The 20,592-nt window shown below is 41.1% G+C and overlaps 1 protein-coding gene across 1 annotated transcript; it reads left to right on the top strand.

Moving 5' to 3' along the window:
- Window positions 1-255: 255 nt before the first annotated feature.
- FAM89A (family with sequence similarity 89 member A) lies at window positions 256-6,616 on the top strand. Its single transcript, XM_052806651.1, has 2 exons — window positions 256-582; window positions 4,581-6,616. Exons 1-2 carry the CDS (start codon window positions 331-333, stop codon window positions 4,737-4,739), a joined length of 411 nt encoding a protein of 136 aa, XP_052662611.1. The 5' UTR covers window positions 256-330; the 3' UTR covers window positions 4,740-6,616.
- Window positions 6,617-20,592: the final 13,976 nt, after the last annotated feature.

The following is a 20,592-nucleotide window of genomic DNA, read 5'->3' as shown; positions in this document are numbered from 1 at the left end:
CCCAGGCCGAGGCGGGAGGCAGGCCGGCAGCCGGGCCTTGCCCGCGGGGTCGCGGGCCGCCGTGGCGCACCTCGCCTCAGACAAAGCCGCCGTGGCGCGGCGCGGTGAGGCGGTGAGGCGGCCGGGTGCCGCCGCCCACCCCCGGGCACCTGCGGCCCGGCTCCCCCGCCGCCGAGGGCCTCCGCCTCCGTCCCGCCCGCCGGGCCTCTTCCCCCACCCCCGCCCCGACCCGGCCCGGCCCGGCCCGGCCCGTAGGCGGGGCGGGCTCCGGGCGGCGCCTCCCGCAGCGGGGCCCAGGCGGCTCCTTCCGTCGGTCGCCGCCGCCGCAGCATGAGCGGGCCGGGGTTGCTGGGGCCCGGTGGCGGCGCGGGGCTGCCGCCGCTGCCCAAGAGCCTGAGCGGGTTGTTGAACTCCTCCTCCTCCGGCGGCGGCGGCCAGGGCGGGCGCTGGCGGGACCTGGAGCGGCTTTACGCGCAGAAGTCCCGCATCCAGGACGAGCTGAGCGGCGGCGGCCGGGGCTCGCCGCGGCCGCCCAAACCTCCCAACCTGGACGCGGCGCTGGCCCTGCTCCGCAAGGAGATGGTGAGCGGGGCGGGCCGGGACCGGGACCGGGCCTCGGCGGGGGCGGCAGTCGTGGCGAGCGGCGGCGGGGGACGCAGCTTCCCCCCCCCCCCCCCCCCCGGCGGCCCGGGTCCCGGCGGGCCGGGCCGGCCGCGGCCCGTCGAGCCCACTATGGAGAGGGAGGGGGGGGGATGCGGGCCCACGTTAAGCCGGGCCGGCTGCCGCGGGGTGCGGGTACTGTGAAAGGCGCCGGTAAGGGTAAGGGACACCCCCCCGCCTCGATTCTACCGGCCTGCCTCTGTAATGGTGGGGCTCCTCCGTCTGCGGATTGAGAGCCGTTTAACGAGCATCCATTTGAACCTGACACCCATTTTAAAAGGCTGTCTGTCGGTTAAATAAAAAAAAAAAAAAAAAAAGGGTGTCAGCATTGATTCATTCAGTTCGGGTGAAGTGCAATTAAACATAGTTTTCTTCAGGACTTTGTTTTGATTCTGTAGCGCGGCGTTATTAGTGGAATTCCTCCGGGCGCACCTTTTGATGAAACAGTGCTTTGGGTGTTGGTGCTTTGCTGGTGCCGGCTGCGGTTGTAATGACTAATAATAACCTAAGCGTTGTGCACTTAAGTCTTCTGAAACACAGAAAATACGATATTGCTGAAAATCCGCCTGTTTTAAGGCCCTTTTTCTCGTGGTCAAACAGTGTTCGAGTACAAGAAACTCTGTTGAAGGAGCTTTCTGTGCTCAGGACAATGTAGTGTGCTGAAATCTTAAGTCTGCCACCAGTGTTTCAACAAGTAGCTCAAACGCGGTTTGAGATATTCTTAAAACTGTGTGTTAGGATTGCCAGTTTGCTCTGAAGCACGGGAAGCGCAAGTGGCTATCGACCGCTGGGGCTTTTTTCTACAGCGCTCTAAGGGGAAACAAGGGTATGATCTTAGTCATCTTAATCCTTTCCAAAAAAGCAAATATAACTCATTACAAAAGTCTAATCTATTTTTTCCAAATGAAAAATCAAATGACATGCTTGACAACTAGACTTGCCCTTTGATACTCTGTTATCCTTGATGATAATTTGATAAAATGCTTCTGAAGAAAGAAATACTTTACCTCTGAACACATCAAAGGCTTTCAAGCAACAGTCTCCTCAGTTCCAGGTGTACTTTTTGTGGCCAGTACAAATTAGAGAGACTCTCGCGTACTAATAGGCTGCCTTTCATCAAGTAGATAATAGCACTTTATTATTTATATTGAACACTCTTTCTTGCAGCAGTCAAAGATAGCATTTCTATTGAGTAACGAGCTTGCTTTGAGTTTTCAATAGTGAATGAGGAAGAAATGCATGGCAGCATCTTTCCCTGCATGATGAAGCAAGGTACTATGTATGTAAGTTTTGAAGATGAGAAGGTGATGGATTTAGATGCTTTGGAGGGGGAGGAATGAAAGGAGAGGTCACTTCAGAACTGTGATCCTGATGAACAGAGTCGATTGCATGGGACTGTGCATTATAGGTTGCCTTGTAGGTGCTATGATAAAACTCTAGAGTCAAATGCAGATTGGCTGGGATTAAAAACTTTATGCTTGTGCATAAAGGCTCAGGCATTTATTCAGGCTTTTGCTACCTTGGGGATCATATTTGAAAGTCATGAAGAGCTAGAGGCTGCATTTTTCTCAATAGACTTACTGTTCTTGTTTGATTGTTGACACTAGTGGCTGCTACAGAAAAATAAGATATTAAATGTAACTATTTGGTGTTAAGGCCTGCTAAGTTAATTCTGCTGAGCGATTTCTATCTTGGAGGTTGCGCTTTGCATAGAACTGATCTTCATAGAAAGCACTGAAGTGCTTTATGGAGTTGAAACAGGAGAGCTGCTGGTGCAAATGGGCCTGCTTTCCTCAGGAGATGAGGAACCGGTCGTCTGTCTCCAGGTTGAGTTTTCTGGCTTGACTCACTCCTAATCGCTCTTTGAACCGTTCTTCACCGCAGTCTTGTCCTTCAAACATTTTTTGCTAATGCAAGTCTGCCTGGTGGGTCTCATGTTTGCATATCATAGCATTAAGTCCAGCTTCACAGCATCCTTTCTTACCTGAGGCGAGCCGTTTGTTTAGGTGGGGCAAGCCAGACTTCATCGCCTGCCATCTCCAAAGGTTGATGTTCAGACTTTATTCTTGGGCAGGTAAACAGTCATTAGCTTAACGAATCTGAAGAAATTACTTCAGCAGGGCTAGATGGAGGGGTCTGGATATGGTACAAATACCTCCATTTTATTTTCCCTCCTGCAGTCTTGGTTGGTTGGTTGGTTGGGTTTTGTTTTACAAATTTTTTCAGAAGGAGATTTGCACAAGTGCTGGTTTCCTCTTACAGAATAGAGAGCAAGGAAGAGTAGCATATGCTTCCTGGGGTGCATGCTTAAACAACAAGGGGAGAGAAACTTGTTGTGGTGGTTACAGAGGAAAATGGTAAGAAAAGCAGCATAGATCCAATGTGGTGGAAAGGCTCGTCTGTCACCTCCTGGCAGCTAGTGCAGCATTCTACCTCTTGTTCCATGTCTTGTCCTAACGTCCTCATGTTTGGTCTGTACGGGACATCATGTCTCGGCTTCATGACCTCACCAAGTAATTTGCGTTGGTCCTGAAAGATGCCATATCCTATTTTTCTGAGTTGGAACTGTGTTGTGGTGTATGATACTTTTTCTTACTTCTCCTCCTTCCATCTTCAGAAGAAGGAGCTAGTAGGATAGTTCAGCAATGCCAAAGGAAGATCTTCCTGCTAGCTTCTTGTGGTTTTCTTGTGTGCTGAGTGTATCTGTCCTTAGAATTAGACATGTAAGGAGAGGTTTTTGAGGTAAGAGTTCTCATTCTGGGTAAAATACAGCCTGGCATTCAGGCTGCAGTAAAGGCTACTAACATTATTATTTGTTTTTTTTCCTCTGAATATGAGTTGTAGCGAAAACTTTAATTTGATGAAACTGAGGCTCACTAGGAACAGCCTGTCAGCTTAACGCTTAGTTGAAAATTTAGGCAGAAATGGCTGCTTCTTGAAAATGTTAAATTGGGTAGTGGTTTTAATTTACTGCAAGACAAAACCTGGATTTAATTTGATCTGACTTGGATAGGTGACAGTATCAAACTAACTCTCCATTTTGTTGCCAGAGAGGGAAACTGCTTGGAGTTAAATGACTAGCTTTATTTTGCTTTGTGGTGCAACCTACTGGTTTTGTACGTGACATAAAGATGCAGGCGACACGGTAACCTTTTTTTTAATGTTGCTCCAAATCTTTAATTAGGTCTGGAACTAATATTTTAGAAGTTTGGGGACCAAACCATTAGGCACTTAATTATAAATCAAGCCTATGCTTGAGTAGCACATGAAAATATTCTGAAGGTTTGCAGGCTACAACGCGTGTCCTCATCTCACTCTGCTTTAGTTTTGCTGCCTTCAAGTAGCACGCTGTATTGTGCTAGACATACCTAGCCTTGTCAGATGCCTATGTGTGTTGATACAGAAAAGAAAGGATAGTAGAAATGCTTAGCTGGGAAGCAGAAAACCAGGCAGAGCTCCATTTGCAAGTTTTAATCCAGGCCGTTTTAAAAAAAAAAAAAAAACAAACCAGAGAGCCTATGACACTGTGTGGGAAAGATGTGTGAAAGAGTTACTGGAAAAGTATGTCTCTTGCATAATGAGGAATATAGAGTTTATGAATTTATCTGTAATGCTTCAGATAGGAGTGAACTGCTTGTTGGAAGTTAAGCAGGGCATTGTAATACGACAAAATCTTGAAGAACACTTTGCTCGTGTTCTTCTGTATCGCATCGCTTTGTTCTTTTGCCCAGTTTATCCCGTGGGGAGTCTGTCACCTTAGAAAATGAATTATACTTCCATATTTCGTAACTGTTCAAGTTGGAAAGAAGCTTGATCCTCTTGTTTAGCAACGAAAGATACATAGCATTATACTGCCAGTAAAATCACAATTGTAATACTGTTGTTTGTTTGTTTGTTTGTTTGAATTCTTTCCCCCTCAGGTTGGCCTTCGACAGCTAGATATGTCATTACTGTGTCAGCTGTACTCCCTGTATGAATCGATTCAAGAATACAAAGGTGCCTGCCAAGCTGACTCTAACGCAGACTGCACGTACGCTCTGGAAAATGGCTTTTTTGATGAAGAGGAGGAATACTTCTAGAAACAGGAAGATTCACCTCCAGGCTGACCGAGGTTCTTTTGTCCTTCTCTCCCTGTAACACGCCTCAGCAAGAACGACTGGAATCTGTACAGATCCCCCTTCCTGAGGAGGAACGCCCAGCTACCCCGAGTTGTGTTAAATTCACTTATTTTAACAGGCTGTCAGTACAAGTTATTCATGCAAATACCACTTGAGGAAAGTGCTGTACTCTAACTTTTGAAGAGTCCTCAGACATGCTTGACAAGAGTTTTCAATTTAATTTGCAAGGTGGGCGTTTTCAACTTGCAAACGTTGGTAGCTTATAACTGGAATTTTTATCGTAGAAGACAGCAGCGACTTCCTGAGTTGTAATAACTTTGTAAGGGGGGAGGGAAGCCTCCGCTGTGGTGTAAATAGCTATAGGTGATTTTTCTTTTTTGGTCAACGGTATTGATAAATGCAGTTTGAACAGGCATCTGGATGCACGCACATCCTCAGCTCTACTAAGCTAGATCTGCTCTTACCAGCTGCATCCAGTTTTGTACCGGGCGGATTGTTTACACAGTTTAAATTTTTTTTTCTCCTTAAGCTAATTTTGACTTTTCCTTATTCCTAGCTTACAAAGCTGTACATGTGATAGTGAATGTTATCAGCAGTTTTTTTCTGTTGATCTAATTCACTTTCTTGGTACTGCCACTTGGCATTAACTTTTATACTGTTGTCTGGATTTCTCGCATCAACATAGCTCTTTGACCTGCTAAACTCTGTTCTGAAATGGTTTGCTTAGCTTTTACTGTCCTGCATAGTAAAAGCACAGATTCAAACATAGTCTGTCTGCCACTATGTGGCTTGGAATAACATGAACTCTTGTGCAAGTGTTCTCGATCATATGAAGAATAAGGAAACCTCTCATATGACACAATGGGACAAACTGCAATATTTTATACTGGGTGAACTTTGTTTCTGTGAGGTAGACTACAGCTCTTTTTAAAAATGCAGAATAAGTATTTTGAGCACATACTTTGCATATGTTAAAACTTTTTATACTAACTTGTTCTTTGAAGTATAACTTATTTTTGTTTTCAGAACTTACTACAGCACTCGGTTAAGTTTTTATTATTTCATAGTGTGTACATGTAATGCTTAATCAGCTTGGAAAATGAGAGTTGCCAACTATCTGAGTCTTCACCCTTCTCTGTTTTAAGTAAAATCAGCTCCCAACGCGATTTTCATTTCTTAACTTTAATTCTAAAGATTGCTGTAAAACATAGTGCCTGAATCTTGACACAAGCTAATAATTAAGGGCTTAAATCTCAAAGGGTTTTTGCATGGTTCATGTCTGGCATGCATACAGTTTACAGAAAGAATTGGAGATCACGTTCCGGGGTAGCTCCTCTCTTAGTTTTTTAGCAAAGGCTAGGATGTTGCAGTGATAAAAGCCAAGAGACTTCCAGGGTGGAGGTTTTGTGCATTCCCTTTAAAACCGGCTTATTTTAGTGGAATTTAAAGGCCACAAGAGTAAAGACTGTGCTGTAATTGTGTATGTGTATAAGTTCTTAATCTAGTCTGTGGCAATGGTTGGATTTTTTTTTTTAAATGTTAATTCTGGTCTAATTACTTCACTCACCCAAAACTAAAATGAATGATAAGGCAAACACAGGTAATCCGAATGGCTACATCTATATTTAAAAAGTTGTATATGTATGTGTGTATATATGTATGAGTATATATACACACACATCTGTACATACAACTTCATGCTTTGACTTAAGAATGTGTCAGCTTTGAATATAATTTGCTGTGCTCTTGGTATTTAGATGAGGCTTTTTCTAGACTGTTGAAGTACTGCTATTTTCTTGCTCTTTCCCAAAAAATAAAAAGCATGATGTTTAGCATAACATTTTAATGTTGTGTGTATTTTAATTTACCATTTCCTTCAATGAATCCAAACCATCCCCCCTTCCCAACCTCCCCCTAAATACCTGGATTGAAGGGAGCAATTTTTAAATTACAGTGGAAAAGGTTCTACCTGCCTATATGTGGAATGGGAATTTCCTACTTCTCTGTCTTAATTGGATTTTACTTGTTTTTTAATTCAACAGAGAAAATCCTGTCTCTACTAGAATTAAAGATTCTGTTTCACAGATACTTACACAGTGCCATTCATTAATAGTCCCACTGGTGAGAATGGACTTAATCAAAATTCACGGTACTTTCTCTTATATAAATGAAACTTAAAAAGCAAAATTATTTATGTTTCTAATTTCAATACAGCATGCTTGTGAGTTGGGGAACATGGAATGTTTGGCTGGTATTTGCAGTACCAAGAGAAGCATAAAAGTTTCAAGGCATCACTCCACAACATTATCTGCACTGGAAAAAAGGATAGATTATTAGGACTTGCTAAGTTTTCAGCACCTTGTCCCTTTTAATAACACCGTCTTGCACGGGAGAGTTTACAGTCTATATTCCGAAGGCAAATTCAGAAGCTGTGAAGGCTGGCTAGCTAGACAAAGGTTTTTAAAAAGAGTAAATTTGTTATAAAATCAATACGCAGTTGTTCCAGAGGCAGATTTCTGTGCCTGGTGTTTCAGTTGTGAGCTGTATCTCTTTTTACTACATTGTAACAGCATTAAGTAGGGAAATTGCTTTGAAAGAGAGGTCCTTGGTGAGAAAGTAGAGCTTCAACACTGAGTAATTGTTACATGCAGCTTCAAGTAAGTTTCGTTGTGTGCATGACAGAACAAGCTGTGTTACTACAAAAGCTTGGTACCCTTGGTCCAAACCACATACCGACAACAATCCCTTTCCCATTTTTACTCTGTAACCCCAATTTGAATTGCACATAACCTTTTAAGGATGCCTTTTAAGGGTATAACGAAAGAAACTCTTGAAAACTTCCCTACCCAGTGAATACCGCACAACTCTCTCAGTCCCCCACAGTGCGGCCAGCTTAGCCAGTATGGAGCGGGCGCAGGAAAAGACAGGTTTACAAGGAAACAAACAAGGACAGCCAGGCTCCTGCGGCTCAGAGGTGGAAAACTGTGAGTACAGCGGTTCAGAAGGCAGTCTGCCATGGGTAACTCTTCACTGGCCTTTCTCCAAAGGGCCTACAAATATGGTAAAACAGTTGGAAATAAGGAAGTATTAGGTCTGTGCTATCTATATTTGAAGATTTTTTTTTTTTTTTAAAACAACATACCACCCTCATTTTATTGCTATGACAACTGCAAGAGTCATATGATCATAATTATATTACAGTCTAGTCCCTTGGAAATGTTCTTAGTCTACAAAAAGAGAGGAGTCTGGAAGAGGTGCTGCACTCTGGAGAAAGCGGGTGTCATAAAAAATGGGTGGCTGATGCCCTGGCACCTACAATAGATGAGCATTTAGGTTCAGCTTCAGCTCCTGGTGAATTCACCATCAGCCCTATTGATTTTAGTGTGGAGGGACATGGAAGCAGGGATCTTTTTCCTTAAATCAGAACTGCTGCTTGGTCTCCTGTATTTCCAAGACTGTGGAAGAGCTGCATGGTATCTATACTAAGATATAAGAGGTATTCAAATACACACTACAAATGTTTTCAAAGGTAATACTTTGTAACGCAGTGAAACGCAGTAGGCAGTCATTTGAATAACTTGTAAAAAAGATCAGTGTTGCTTCAAAGATAGAGTTTTCCAGTAAAGGTAGGGCAAAATCACACTGTTTATGTGTAGCTTGGACTTGGATGCTCACTAAAGTTGAGTTTTTAATATAAAATTTAGTGTAGTCACGTGAAACTGGAAGACTAAGGGAAGGATTAGGCAAAAATTACTATTATTACAGTATTTGTAATTGATTTAGTTCCTAATCATAGGTAACCAAATAATTTTGCATGACCCTCTAAAATAATTTTTTTTTAAATTATATTTACATTTTCTTGTAAATAATACAGTTTGCAAAATCTTAAATGCAATGAAGACAGTATAAGAAAGTTGATCCACTTAGTACCTCTTTACAAACCTAAGGTTTTGCCTCATATTTAGTCAAGTTCCTAAGGAAACAAAGCTTATGCAATGACTCTGTCCATGCATGTTCTGTCAGTCTGTTTGCTATAAACCACATCTGATAGAAGTTGGAAAGTTGCTGTGTTTACAAACCTTGTGAAAATTAGCAGCTGGAGGAGGGGAGAGACTTTCTGCTGCTTCCACGGACAGGATCACAGGTAAAACTCAGGTTTTAATTTCTGTTTGGGCACCCAGCATCCAGAAAGCAAAAGCCGGGTGGTCACCCGACTGCTGGCAGCTCTGCAGCAGCCAGGGCACGTGCCGTATCTTCCATGGTGCTGGGCGCCAGTGGGTGGTGTGGGAAGGAGGTGGGGAGTCTTCAGCACATCTTTTAGCGAGTGAGGATGAAAACTGGGGATACAGCAGGGGTCCCAGAGAAGACCCCAGGTGTTGCCTTTGAGACTAAATGGGATGCTGGAAGGGGTGAGTGTTGTGGTGAGGGATGTCACAGTTTCTGGAGGCCGGAGCTTCATGCAGTTTGGAAGGAGACACTGAGGTCCTGGGACACAAGTTGTTTAAGATCCAATGTTTCATTAGTTCTGCTGCTGACAGCTTGGGGGATTTTTCATGTCCTTTTCCAACCTGTTTTAGAGTCTGGGTATATGCTACTTGTCATGTATTTTTAATGTTACCGTCATTTGTTGCAGGTACACAGTTTTGCTTAACTGGAAAGAACACGTTTTGTTTGCCTTGCTGCCTAGCTAAAGCCATTCATCTTGCTTGAGGAATGAGGTTGCTCTGAGGGCAAGGGGAACTAATTCCCCCACTCTGTCGTTCAGCTGACCACTGGGGAGGAATGTGAAATGGGAGGATTAATCGGGTACATGCCAAAGGGAACCCTATCAACAGGTCTTTTCTTCTCCAACATGCAGCTTTGTGTCCTTCAGCCACTTCAAAAGAATTTACTCCTGGTTTAGTGATGCCTGCCCGTAGAGGATACATTACCACAGCAGTTTGAGCTTCATATTCCTTTTCATACGCTACATGCATTTTCTCAGAAAACAACTCCTCAGAAGTACATTTTTCCATCCATTGTTATCTTTGGTTTATTTGAAGCTACTAAATTTAACTCTAGACAATGCTGCATGACCCAAGGAAATAGCTTGTTTGTTTTCTTAGCAAACTAGTTAAAAGCTCTGTTGTATTTGCAGAGTCATCTTATATTGATTTTAACATTTTCTGGCAGTTTCAAAGCTCCTAAACTACATGCTAAAGCTTCCTAACAGGCTGTTCTATGATCCTGGCAAACCCCAACTCCACAGCTAGCTTTGTGAACGTCCAGGGTCTGCTGCGAGGACTAGCTTCTGCCCTGGCTCAAAGAACCTGGGGGATCTGTGCGGACACGGTGACAAACTCTCCTGAGCTGAGGCTGTCTGGAAGAGCAGCGGAGGCCCCGCAGAACCCAGATGTGCTCCAGGACAGATGTGATGGATTAAACCTTAGGTGAGGCTCAATGTGTGCTGGACTGGTGCCTGCAGCTTGCGCAGCAATTATGCCTTGTAAGGAAGCACTAGGATTAGGAGGGAGTTCTTGTTCCAGATGACCAGCAGTGAGTTTGGCCATTTGTTTTTAAATGACAGAGGAACTTTGGAGGGGATGAATATTCACTGCAGAAGTCTGTTTGCCTTACTTTTTTGGCTCCCTTTCAGACTTTCTGTTCAGGAAAAGTCATTAGATGAATGTGGAAACAACCAGCCCTGAGTAATGAAGCCCACATCTGATTTCAGAGGAATGTGCTTTTAGCTGTAGAATTTACATTTTTCAGATAAGGTTGGTATGCAATTTAAAGAGACAAACCCATTTGCTATTGAAATACTCATGCTTGTGACTATTCCAACTCTGCACTGAACTTTTGCCATGGGTTTTAAATGCATTCATGCTAAGGCATTATTAAGATAATGTCTTCAAGAGAATGTAATCTTTGAGAATTCCTCAATTTAAAATGAGAGGAGAAATCCCATGCAAATCGTGGATTATTAGAATTTAAAAAAAATGTGACTGAACCAGACTGTTTAGAATTGTTAGTGCATAGAGGGTTCAATCCTGTGTCAAACCACTGCCTTAAATTCATGTTAGCAGTAGTTCAATCCTCCCTGCAGTGCTATTCTCTTTCAGAAATCACAAGCATTTCTTCCACGGGTCAGAAACGTCCCTGTGATTATCTGGCCAGATGCATGAGTAAGAGTTTGAGAGCTCATTTTGGCTCAGGATACCAGGCACTGTCACAAACAATAAAGTTGCCTGTCTGAGCCCTACCAGCTCTTGCTTAAACCCTTCTGACTGGTCAAACAGCAGAATCTTTTAAGTCACTTACAAAAAGGCAACATCATAAGGTCGTTACTTCAGTTATAAAAGCACCTGGATGATAGGGACAGTACATTTAGTTATTTTTCCTCTCAACTCAACTCTTTACAATGTCTTCAGTTTAACTGAATCTGGAATTTAACAAAAACCTGTAGCACTAATTATTTGTATTGAAAGCCCTCACGGCCTACAATTTTGTTAGGGTTGCTTAAGATATTGGAAAGTTCAGGCAGGGCATGCAGAGGTGAATTAACAAGGAGCGATGCAAAGTTTTGAACAGGTAAAGTACAAGCTTAAACAGGACCACATTTCTAACTTGTTCCATTACTACTAAGTAACATCATAGGCAGTTCCTATCATGGAATAAAATTATTTTTTATATGCTACATTACACAAAAGGTAAACTAGTGAAATATTAAAATAGTTGTTTGGTATAAGGGATGGACATTATCAGAATCAGCTGAAAGAAAAATAATACATCAAATCAGAGTGAGAATTAATTTCTCATAGCACTAGAATATCGAAGTCCTGTTACCATTTTGTTTTTATCCTGTATGAACACAGCATGTCTATATTCTCTCTAAGAGTCTCAATATTCCTTTTTCTTCTGTTTACTATTGTACAAATAATAACAATCTTGGCTTGTATCTTTGAATTACCCTTGTTCTTTCTGACTGATACTTAGTCATGTTGCTCAAATTGGAGAAGCATTTCCTTAAATACCTTGCATCACAGAATATAACCTGTAGAGAGAAATTGAATATATAGCACCTATTCACTATATAACTTACACCTTTGTGTGCATTTTTAGAAGAGGAAAGACATTTATGAACAAAGGTCTAGTGTATTTTGGGGACTGTCACAGCACAGTCATCGCGCTTGCATAAAGGATTAAAATTTAATGATAAATGAGAGGTAGAAATTTGCGTTGGGGAAGAAGGAATTCTGTGGGGAAGAAGGAATTCTGTTTTATGTATTTATCCTGTCTCATGTCCTTTTCTGTAGGATTTACTTGAGGTTTGAGTTTTCATATGTAAATAGATTTGTCTCGTCTCCAGTGCTTTATGTGGTTACACAATGGGACTTTTTTCCTCTATGCCACTTATCACTAGCCAGTCATTCAGAAAGTCCTTTCTGTTTCTGTTGCAAATGTAGCACTGTTCTCTGCTTTCAATGTCACTTCTTCTCATAGAGAATAAAAATCTTTTCTATGCTTTCAAATGCAGGTGTGTATGGACAGAATACGTCAATCAGTATTAGAGAAGCCAAGTGTATCTCACTATTACTGCAGACATTAATTTGTAAGAGCGTCTGCTTAAAAGTGTGCCGACTATGGAAATTTACACCACAATTTCTTTCGCAAATTAGCAGGGAGTTTGTACAGATGCGTTTATTCTCCAGGAAGAGGGATCTCAATTCACCATGCCCGTTCTCTCATTCTCTGAATTAAATGCTTTCACTTGTAGGCAATGATCATATTTTTGTTTCAACTTAACTGTGTGTAACCCAGTGTGTAAGTCCTTACACGGAGCTTGTAGTAGATCTGAAGAGGTACAGGCTGCCTTATTTATTTATAAGTCTTAAATGCTTTACAGTCTGACAGCCAAGGAATCTGTCTGATGGATTTTCATGTTGCTGGCTTAGCAAGGCGGTTGCAGGGGGTAGCAGGGAATTGGAAGCGTGCAACCTGGAGAATAAAAGTCGAGAATACAAACTTACTAAAAGATCAAGCCACCATCTTCACAATGGGTTCCTCAGATAAAATCTTGTATTTTCATAAAATTGTATTGCTTGAATAAATGGTCATAGTTGAAAAGCAGCTGGGCATCCAACAGCCACTGCAAGCAGTAAGAGCTGACAGGTCTCCTAATTTAGGAAAGGAGGCTTAGCTTTAGTCTCTCAGAGCCTGGATCTCACTCTGCCAGTGAGAACATGTCAAGAGTACCCATCCAGCCTGAGGGCTGAAGGACCAGATGACTTCTGAGTTCACTTCTAGCCCCATCTGATTCTGTGAAAAAAAACCTCTTCCCATCAGCAGTGGCAGGGGCAGCTGCCAGCTCGGGCAGGACAAAGAGCTCAGCCCTCAGGAGCAGCTGCTGGGAGTTTAGAGGAGCCACCACTTTCCCATCTAATGCCATGAAATGGCAGATGGCACCTTCTGCCCCACCGTTACAGTGAGGAAGGATCTGCACGTGAGGGGTTCCTGTTCTGCTGTCCTCTGGCAGAACTTATTGTAGAGGATTAAAAACACCTTGCTGAACTTTCTGTCAAAGCGCTCCTGCAGCTGAATTAGATTAGCATCACCAGGCTGGCATTTTTTTAAATGAAAGCAGATGAGTAACAGTGAGGGAAGGGAGACATGATCTGTACATGTTTCTGATGCTGTTTTATCAGGTACGTGACTTTTTTTTTTTGAAACTGATACAATCTGTCCTGTTGCACAATAGTCAAAACTATTGTGGGGATAAGGTGTCTTTCTCCCAGGTGGCCTTTTCTTTCAGTGTAGGGCCTTTATATGGTCAGAAGCTGCACAATCTCCTACATAGATAAGGCACAAAATGCACGGGCTGTAAGAATAGGATTGACCTTCCCTCTCTCCCCATCTACACACACACATCATTTAGATAAATTGCACAACTCAATTGAGCAGGAAAGTTTTTAAGGAAAAATCCACTTAAAGTGAAAGAAGGATAAAATAAAGTTGGAAAAGACGCGAGTTTTAATACAAACTAAGTCTTGTCATGAGGTTATGTAAAGAAACAAATAGCTACCATTGTGTTCATGGACAGCAAAGTTAATTTGTTTTTCCAAAGGAAAGGTTTTGAATAATCTGTCCACCCTTGCTGAAAAAATTCTTCACTAATCAGCACTGTCTTATTTTCATTTTGCTCTCTCCCAGGATGGAATGAGTAAGAGATGGATTGTGTTTTCCTTGCTGTGCAACCCACTTGCCATTTCCACACTATTAAGTAGGAGAAATGTCCTCACAGGGAAATAGATATTCCTGTTGTTTAAAAAATTGATAAGCAGTATGCTCAAAGTGATGCATTCACTTTTGCTGCCTGTCCTGCAAAGTCCAAGCCATTTCTTCTGGTGCTGGTATGTGGCACTTTATTATGCACTGGATGCTCTCGATGGAGAATGTTTTCTTCCTAGTTATTATTACACTTTTCTTAGCTTTTGATTTCTGGTGATCAAAAGAACGCTGTAGTCCTACTGAGAGAAAGAGATGCTATCTCTGCTGTAGCCAACCCGTGATACATCAGTGGCTTTGAAGGTTAGAACCAAAGCTTTATACTGGAAGTGAAGTGAGACCAAAGAAGGGATCAAAGTTTAGGAGTGATGCATGTATGACAGCATCGGATGGGCTACAGCATGTGTGGCAGGGAATCACTATAAAGGTAACATCCACAGACGCTTACAGAGTGAATTAGCAGTTCTGAGAAGAGAGTGCAAGGTGAGTAGAAGCACTTCTGTGTTGTTGAGACTTTGTTTTCTTGTTTAAGTTTGTGCAGTGTTAGTAGATTCATTTACTGAAAAGATATGTTTTTTAAAAAAACAATTCTTATGCAAGACTTACCCGTGCTTTTTACCTCAAAGCCTCAAACTGTCAAATAAGATACCTTAATTTTCCTTTCAGATAGCTGTAAGTAAGATCAGTTAATGTGCCAACTCCCTCCCCTCCAAGTTTTTTAACTAATTTCAGATTTATTCTGGTACACAGCAGCTGGAGTAACTTAAAATTCACAATAACGGATTCACAATTTGCTGTATATACTCCTAAAAGTCTTCAGATATGTATGTTATAGAACTGTATGCCAGCAAGGGCCAGAATTAAAGCTTCCCATAACATAATGAAGACTTTAAACGTTGTCACCTTCTATATTCACATTCTCTGGCTCTTGGCATGTGTTTCAACATCTGACATTCATGGTGTTGACTGACTCCCAACAACCTGCAGCTGAGAGGACTTAATACTTTTCATCTTTTTAAGCAGACATGAACAAATTAATCCTCCCCCAAATCCTGTAATGGTGGAGGTACAACCATTATATGGAGCCACATATATGACTTGCTCAAGGTCACAGCACTAGTCGGCCTTATAGCCAGGATTAGGATTCAGATCTTAATTCAGGTCCCCACTCCTCTGCTCAAGTAGCTATGGCAGGCAATTCTGTGCAGCTTATGGACAACAGCTCTTTTGCCTAAAAATGTACTCAGAATTATGGTTAGAGAGTATAAGAAATTATGGGGGTCATCTGGATTTATTTCTGCAGCAGCCAGCACATGTACAAACTGTATGAGTTCACACTCTTACGCTACTATGTAAAGGAATTTAAACCACATTTTTACCCAGGAAAAAAACCCCACAGTATCTATTATCCTGATGAATAGCAATTAAAACATCATTGCCAGTATTTTCTAGATGCTTTGCAGACCTGCCTTTTATCTAGACAAGGCTCAAAAGAGCTTTATAAATTTAGGGAAAAGATTTTACAAAGCTCCTCGTGTTCAGATCTTCTTTCTAGCCACCTCAGTAATATAGTAAGCGTTATTGGAAAGACTAAGAAGGTCAGAACAGCATTATAAGAGGCAGGAGAGAAAACAGGAGTCCTGTTATCTGCAGCTTCCTGCAAATTCTAACTGCAGTAAACTGGGTTTCAAATCAATTCAGCAACAAAATTCCTATTGAATTTTAGCAGTGGAGGAATGTATTCACTATGTCTTTTGCCACATGAATTTTCTCTGAGCTCAGCGAGGCTACTCAGAATAATCCCAGTTTGCAGGACTGTTTATGTCTTAAACAAAGAGATGCCATGCTAAAATAATTTGCATTTTATAGCTTTCATGGTACATATATTGATGAATTGGCCTTGATACCAAGTCACCAAAACAAGTATTTTGTGACCCGTTTTGCATTGCTAACTTCACTCTAACATTTCTCCAAACTGAAAATGAATGTTAATTTTCAAAGCTCGAATTTGTGACTTTACAAAACAAAAATTAATCTAAGAATATGTACTTCTAGCGCTTTCATGTTCCTTCCAGTTTTGGAAACAATAGTGCTTTGCTTTTCAACTCCAGATGGCACTGTGGTGCTTAACACGACCAGTTGGGGGAGAGCTGATGGATTGCAAAAGCATGCAAGCTCCTGAAAAACAATGGCTTTCTTGTTTTATGAGAAATCAGCTGCTAATAGTTTTCCAGTGCAGATGTCCTATTTTACTTTCAGTTCGGTGAAGACTGGGCTAACAAATGGCGGTTTATATGCCTGAGATACGACTTGTCATGGAAGAAAGGACTCGCTTGTCTGTACTTGCGCGAGGTCACAAGGGTAGTAGCCCTTGCCTCCATCAGCAAAACCTAATGCAACACATACTATTGCAGAATGAAGGGAGAAGCTCTGCTGTTGCACAGCTCTTCCTATGCACAGGACTAATTCTATCTCTGTACAACTGGTAATTCTGCTTATAAAAGTGTATTTTCAAGGATGAAGTGCAAACCACAAGTAATGAGGTTATCAGTAACTTTTCTAGGGAAACCCATAGACTTTACTGTTTGAAAGACATCCTTTGCCATTTCATGTTATCACTTAGACTATTAGAAAAATGTCTACAATAAATAATATTCTTCCTTCATATTCATCCTTTGAAAACTTAGGACATTCATATATTTGCTTAATCATACACTCATACTCATCTATACCGCACCTTTTCTTACATACTAATTTTTTTTGAGATTCTACCCCTAGTTTTTATAGTCTTCTCAACTCTTATTTTTGTAGAAGTCTGCCTGACACCTACATTCTCTTTTAACCCTCCCTAGCTTATACTCTAATTCTCCAATTTCGTATAGAGTAATTTCTAAATACTTGTTACCTGACCTATGGACCCAGTTAAAGTTCCCAGCTCCCACTACGCAATCACTAAACCATTGCTCAACCCAAGTCTGAGTAACATCACTGGTTCTTCTGTGCATTTCATCCGACAGAATTCTGAAATTTGCTCCACATGCCATGATATCCCTTTTGATTCCAAGCAAAACTCGAAGAGTTTACATGGCTTCATTTGCAGGCTGTTATATTTTTAACCCAAGTAAATCCTTTCCCATAAGTTAATGAAGGAACTGAAGATATACAGAAAGGGCAGGCTATTTGTCATACCTCTTCCAGCACAGATGACTATTTCATTACAAATAGTTTATGAAAGAAGAGTTGCTCAAAAGACAAAAAGGAATGTGAGAGAGAGATGACTGTTTTAAAACAGTCAGGACCTTAAAATAGTCTCAGTTCTCTCTGAAGCACCATATAGAACCCTTTTCCAAAGGCATAAAAAATGCACATACACCTGCCCTCTCCCCCCGGGCATCCTTTAGCTCCCCCTAGATTTACAAAATATTGGTGTATTTGTCATGTTAGTTCTGGTAAATGAGTAGCCATAAAACCACACAAGGCAGAATGTCCTACACTACTAGACAGTAACAATGCTTCTGAAGACTGAAAACCTGTACAACACCTGTTTTCATTCCACAGCTCTGTGGCTCTTGATTTTCTTCTCCATCCTCAAAGTTGCATATGGACAGTGGTGGCTCCTCATAGCATTACAGAGTGCATAACTGATATGTTATTGGCATATATGACACAACAGATAAACATTTCTTCTTTTAGAATGTGTTCATGTCCATTCTAGGTCTTCTGAATAAAACTCACACAATGTCCTGAGATCAATTATTTTAAATTCAAAATAAACTTTAAGAAAACTGTCCCAAAGCAAAATTTATATACATTATATTCATGGTTTTCCTGCTGACTAGGTAATATTTACATTACATGTAATGCAAAATCTTCTCCTTGCAATAGTCACATTTAAATGTACTCCACTCAGCCTTTAGACTGAAACCAGTGACAGTGCTGACAGGAAGAAAATGAAAGCAGGCCAGACCAGCATCCCTGAAGCTTTTCTAAAACATCTACTGCTCTTTCCCTTTGCACCTTCTCAACCTGCAGTCTCTGTTGCAACACCATGTGCTGGTCTTGTAGGAGGAAGATGAGCACTACTCAAAGCACCTTTGGCAACATACTGTTTTTAAAAAAGCTTTTGGGGGCAGAGTATCTCCCCAAATCTAATTATGTAAAGCAAAGCATGTTCTAGGTACTGTGTTGCCAAGGCTGCTGCTCAGCCCGTGAGCAACTGCACACCTACACTCGTCTGGCCACTGATTCACACTAGTAGCAAGGTGGATCCCTCATACACCTTCACAATTATGTGCTTGCTGGAGCAGTTGCAGTGTTAAACTGTCTCATGTACTTAAAGAGGTTGCAATTTGGTTTTTTTTGCCTTTGCTACATGCTCGTGTAAAGTGTAACACAAATGGCACATGAGTGGTGTCAGCCAGAATCAGCAACCATTTGCTTTTCTGACCCAAGTAACTTACCATGGCATGGGCAGTTGCATCAGACAAACACGTCTGATGTCTTCTGTGGTCATAAGCTAGACTTACTCTAAGCCTGTTTGGAATAGAAGATGTTGCAAAATGTTATTTGATGCATTTTGCAAAACACGGATAGGAGATGGCATCTGAGGAAAATGAAGAATGGCGGTAGTACCTATAGATAGTAGAGCCTTCCAGAACTGAAGCAGGAGAATTAAACGTTGGATGGAACGTAAAGGAAACTGGTCTGCACAAAAGAAGTAGGTTCGTGTCCCAATTACTGTCTGCAGAAACCAATTCTGCAAGTTTCTTTGTGGGCCATCTAGCCCTCTCTTTGCCTGCTGGAGAAAAAGGTACAGAACTTCTATAAATGTTTCATCACTAATTTAGGCCTAAACATGTGGTTGTGGGTTGTTTGGTTTTTTTTTTAACAAGTACTACTGTATTGCTGAGCAGCCTCATACTTCACTTTTTGCTTCCACTAAACCTGCTGCTAGATGAGGGCTGGGTGTGGGGGATGTGCCTTAACATTAAATGCAGAAGAAGCGGTATCCCAAACGACCGTGTATGCTGGGGATCAGAGTCCTCCCACTCTCTTTTCAGCTTTCAGAATAAAGCAGCAGGATTTATGAGATCACATAAAATTTCAAGCTAGTTAAAACTATAGTTCCTAGAGATTAGTCTAGAACTAGATATTTTATTATTTTGGATTGTTACATAAACATTCCAGAGCATGCAACTTAGTTTTCCCACTGTAGTTTTACTCTGCAATACTTACCTTTTCTCTAATAAACTGTTTGCACATGTTCACTTCTCTCTTTGAAAATCTGTTTTTGCAGAAATATCAATTTTGGCTTTTACATTTTTTTATATCTTCCTCTTAAGGGAACAATTCATTCTCCTCTTTCTGCCAAAATGCAGTGATTGGTAGCACTGCTGAATTTTTTTAGTGTACCTTTGTTGTTACAGCCATAGCTATGCAGGCAGATTTATAAAGCTTATTAGGATAGTGACACATTCATATTTTTTAATGGGAAAATAAACAAGCTAAGGCTGAAGTTTTATGGCTCACCACATTAAATAGCCAAACTTCTAAAGTTTCTCATTTTAACTCATCCTAGAGCTGTCTACGCTCACCACTAATGCAAGTTTTTGTTATCTATCACCTTCTTTATCACTATGAAAACAGTGTCTTTGGAGCCTGCTGGCAGAGATCATTCTCAGAAAATGATCGTCATGTTGTTGGTATTTCTTCAGATCTGGGCTGACGTTTCAAACATCCCATCCCATTTTCTGGAACAAGCACACCACACCATTTTCCAAAATTAATCCAAAGAAGATGGCCAACCAAGGGAGCAGTCGGTTCAAGTTCAATGTAACTGCAAAAGAAAACAGAACAAAATTATCACTTAACCATTTAAGAAGATCACAGAAACCATGTGAGAATTCATATTAGTTTGTATGTATAAGAAATCACACAAATCTGTTAAAAGTCTGCATTCCAAAGCCATGCATAAAATTACCATGAAATTTTCATTTTCTAGACACACAAAGAATTCTATTTTATGTTTCAATGATCCATGATGAGTTGTCTAAAATTCTAACTGATGGATCTGATGGATATAATACAGCATATACAGAGATGATGGTGAGATAAGAGGTGCTTTTTCTTTTTTTAATAAAGTGTTTTGTTTCATTCACTTTCTATTAAAGTCTAAATAACACAGTTTCAAGCTAGAGCTATTTCATATCTGATACCGATTAAAAAATATAACAATAATAATGACTTCTATAACAGCTGCATTCTCTCACACACACTCTGTACAAATAAAGTAGTAATAAAAAAAGCAAAACCATACCTCTAATTGCCTGAGAGTTTGATATCAAGACAAACACTTTTATAAACGCAAGGCACACAGGTGTGTAGTCATGTTCCCAAATAACAGCTGGAATTAGCAAAAGCTTTCCATAGCTGGACAACAGCAGTGCTTTGAGAAGTAAAATGAAGTCAGACTTTGTTTTCAGCATTTTAGGTCTCATCCACCATAAGGTAATAAAAATGCCAACCAAAAATGAAGTTTGTTCTACGAGGA

This window comes from Harpia harpyja, chromosome 13 (assembly GCF_026419915.1).
Source record: "Harpia harpyja isolate bHarHar1 chromosome 13, bHarHar1 primary haplotype, whole genome shotgun sequence".
Classification (NCBI taxonomy): Eukaryota; Metazoa; Chordata; class Aves; order Accipitriformes; family Accipitridae; genus Harpia; species Harpia harpyja.
This window is presented reverse-complemented; position numbering and strand designations above follow the sequence as displayed.

Excerpts from the sequence above, each read along its gene's own strand:
- FAM89A (XM_052806651.1), top strand. The coding sequence starts at position 331 with ATGAGCGGGCCGGGGTTGCTGGGGCCCGGTGGCGGCGCGGGGCTGCCG. Across the intron at positions 583-4,580 it reads CCCTGCTCCGCAAGGAGATG|GTTGGCCTTCGACAGCTAGA; the intron begins GTGAGCGGGGCG and ends TTTCCCCCTCAG.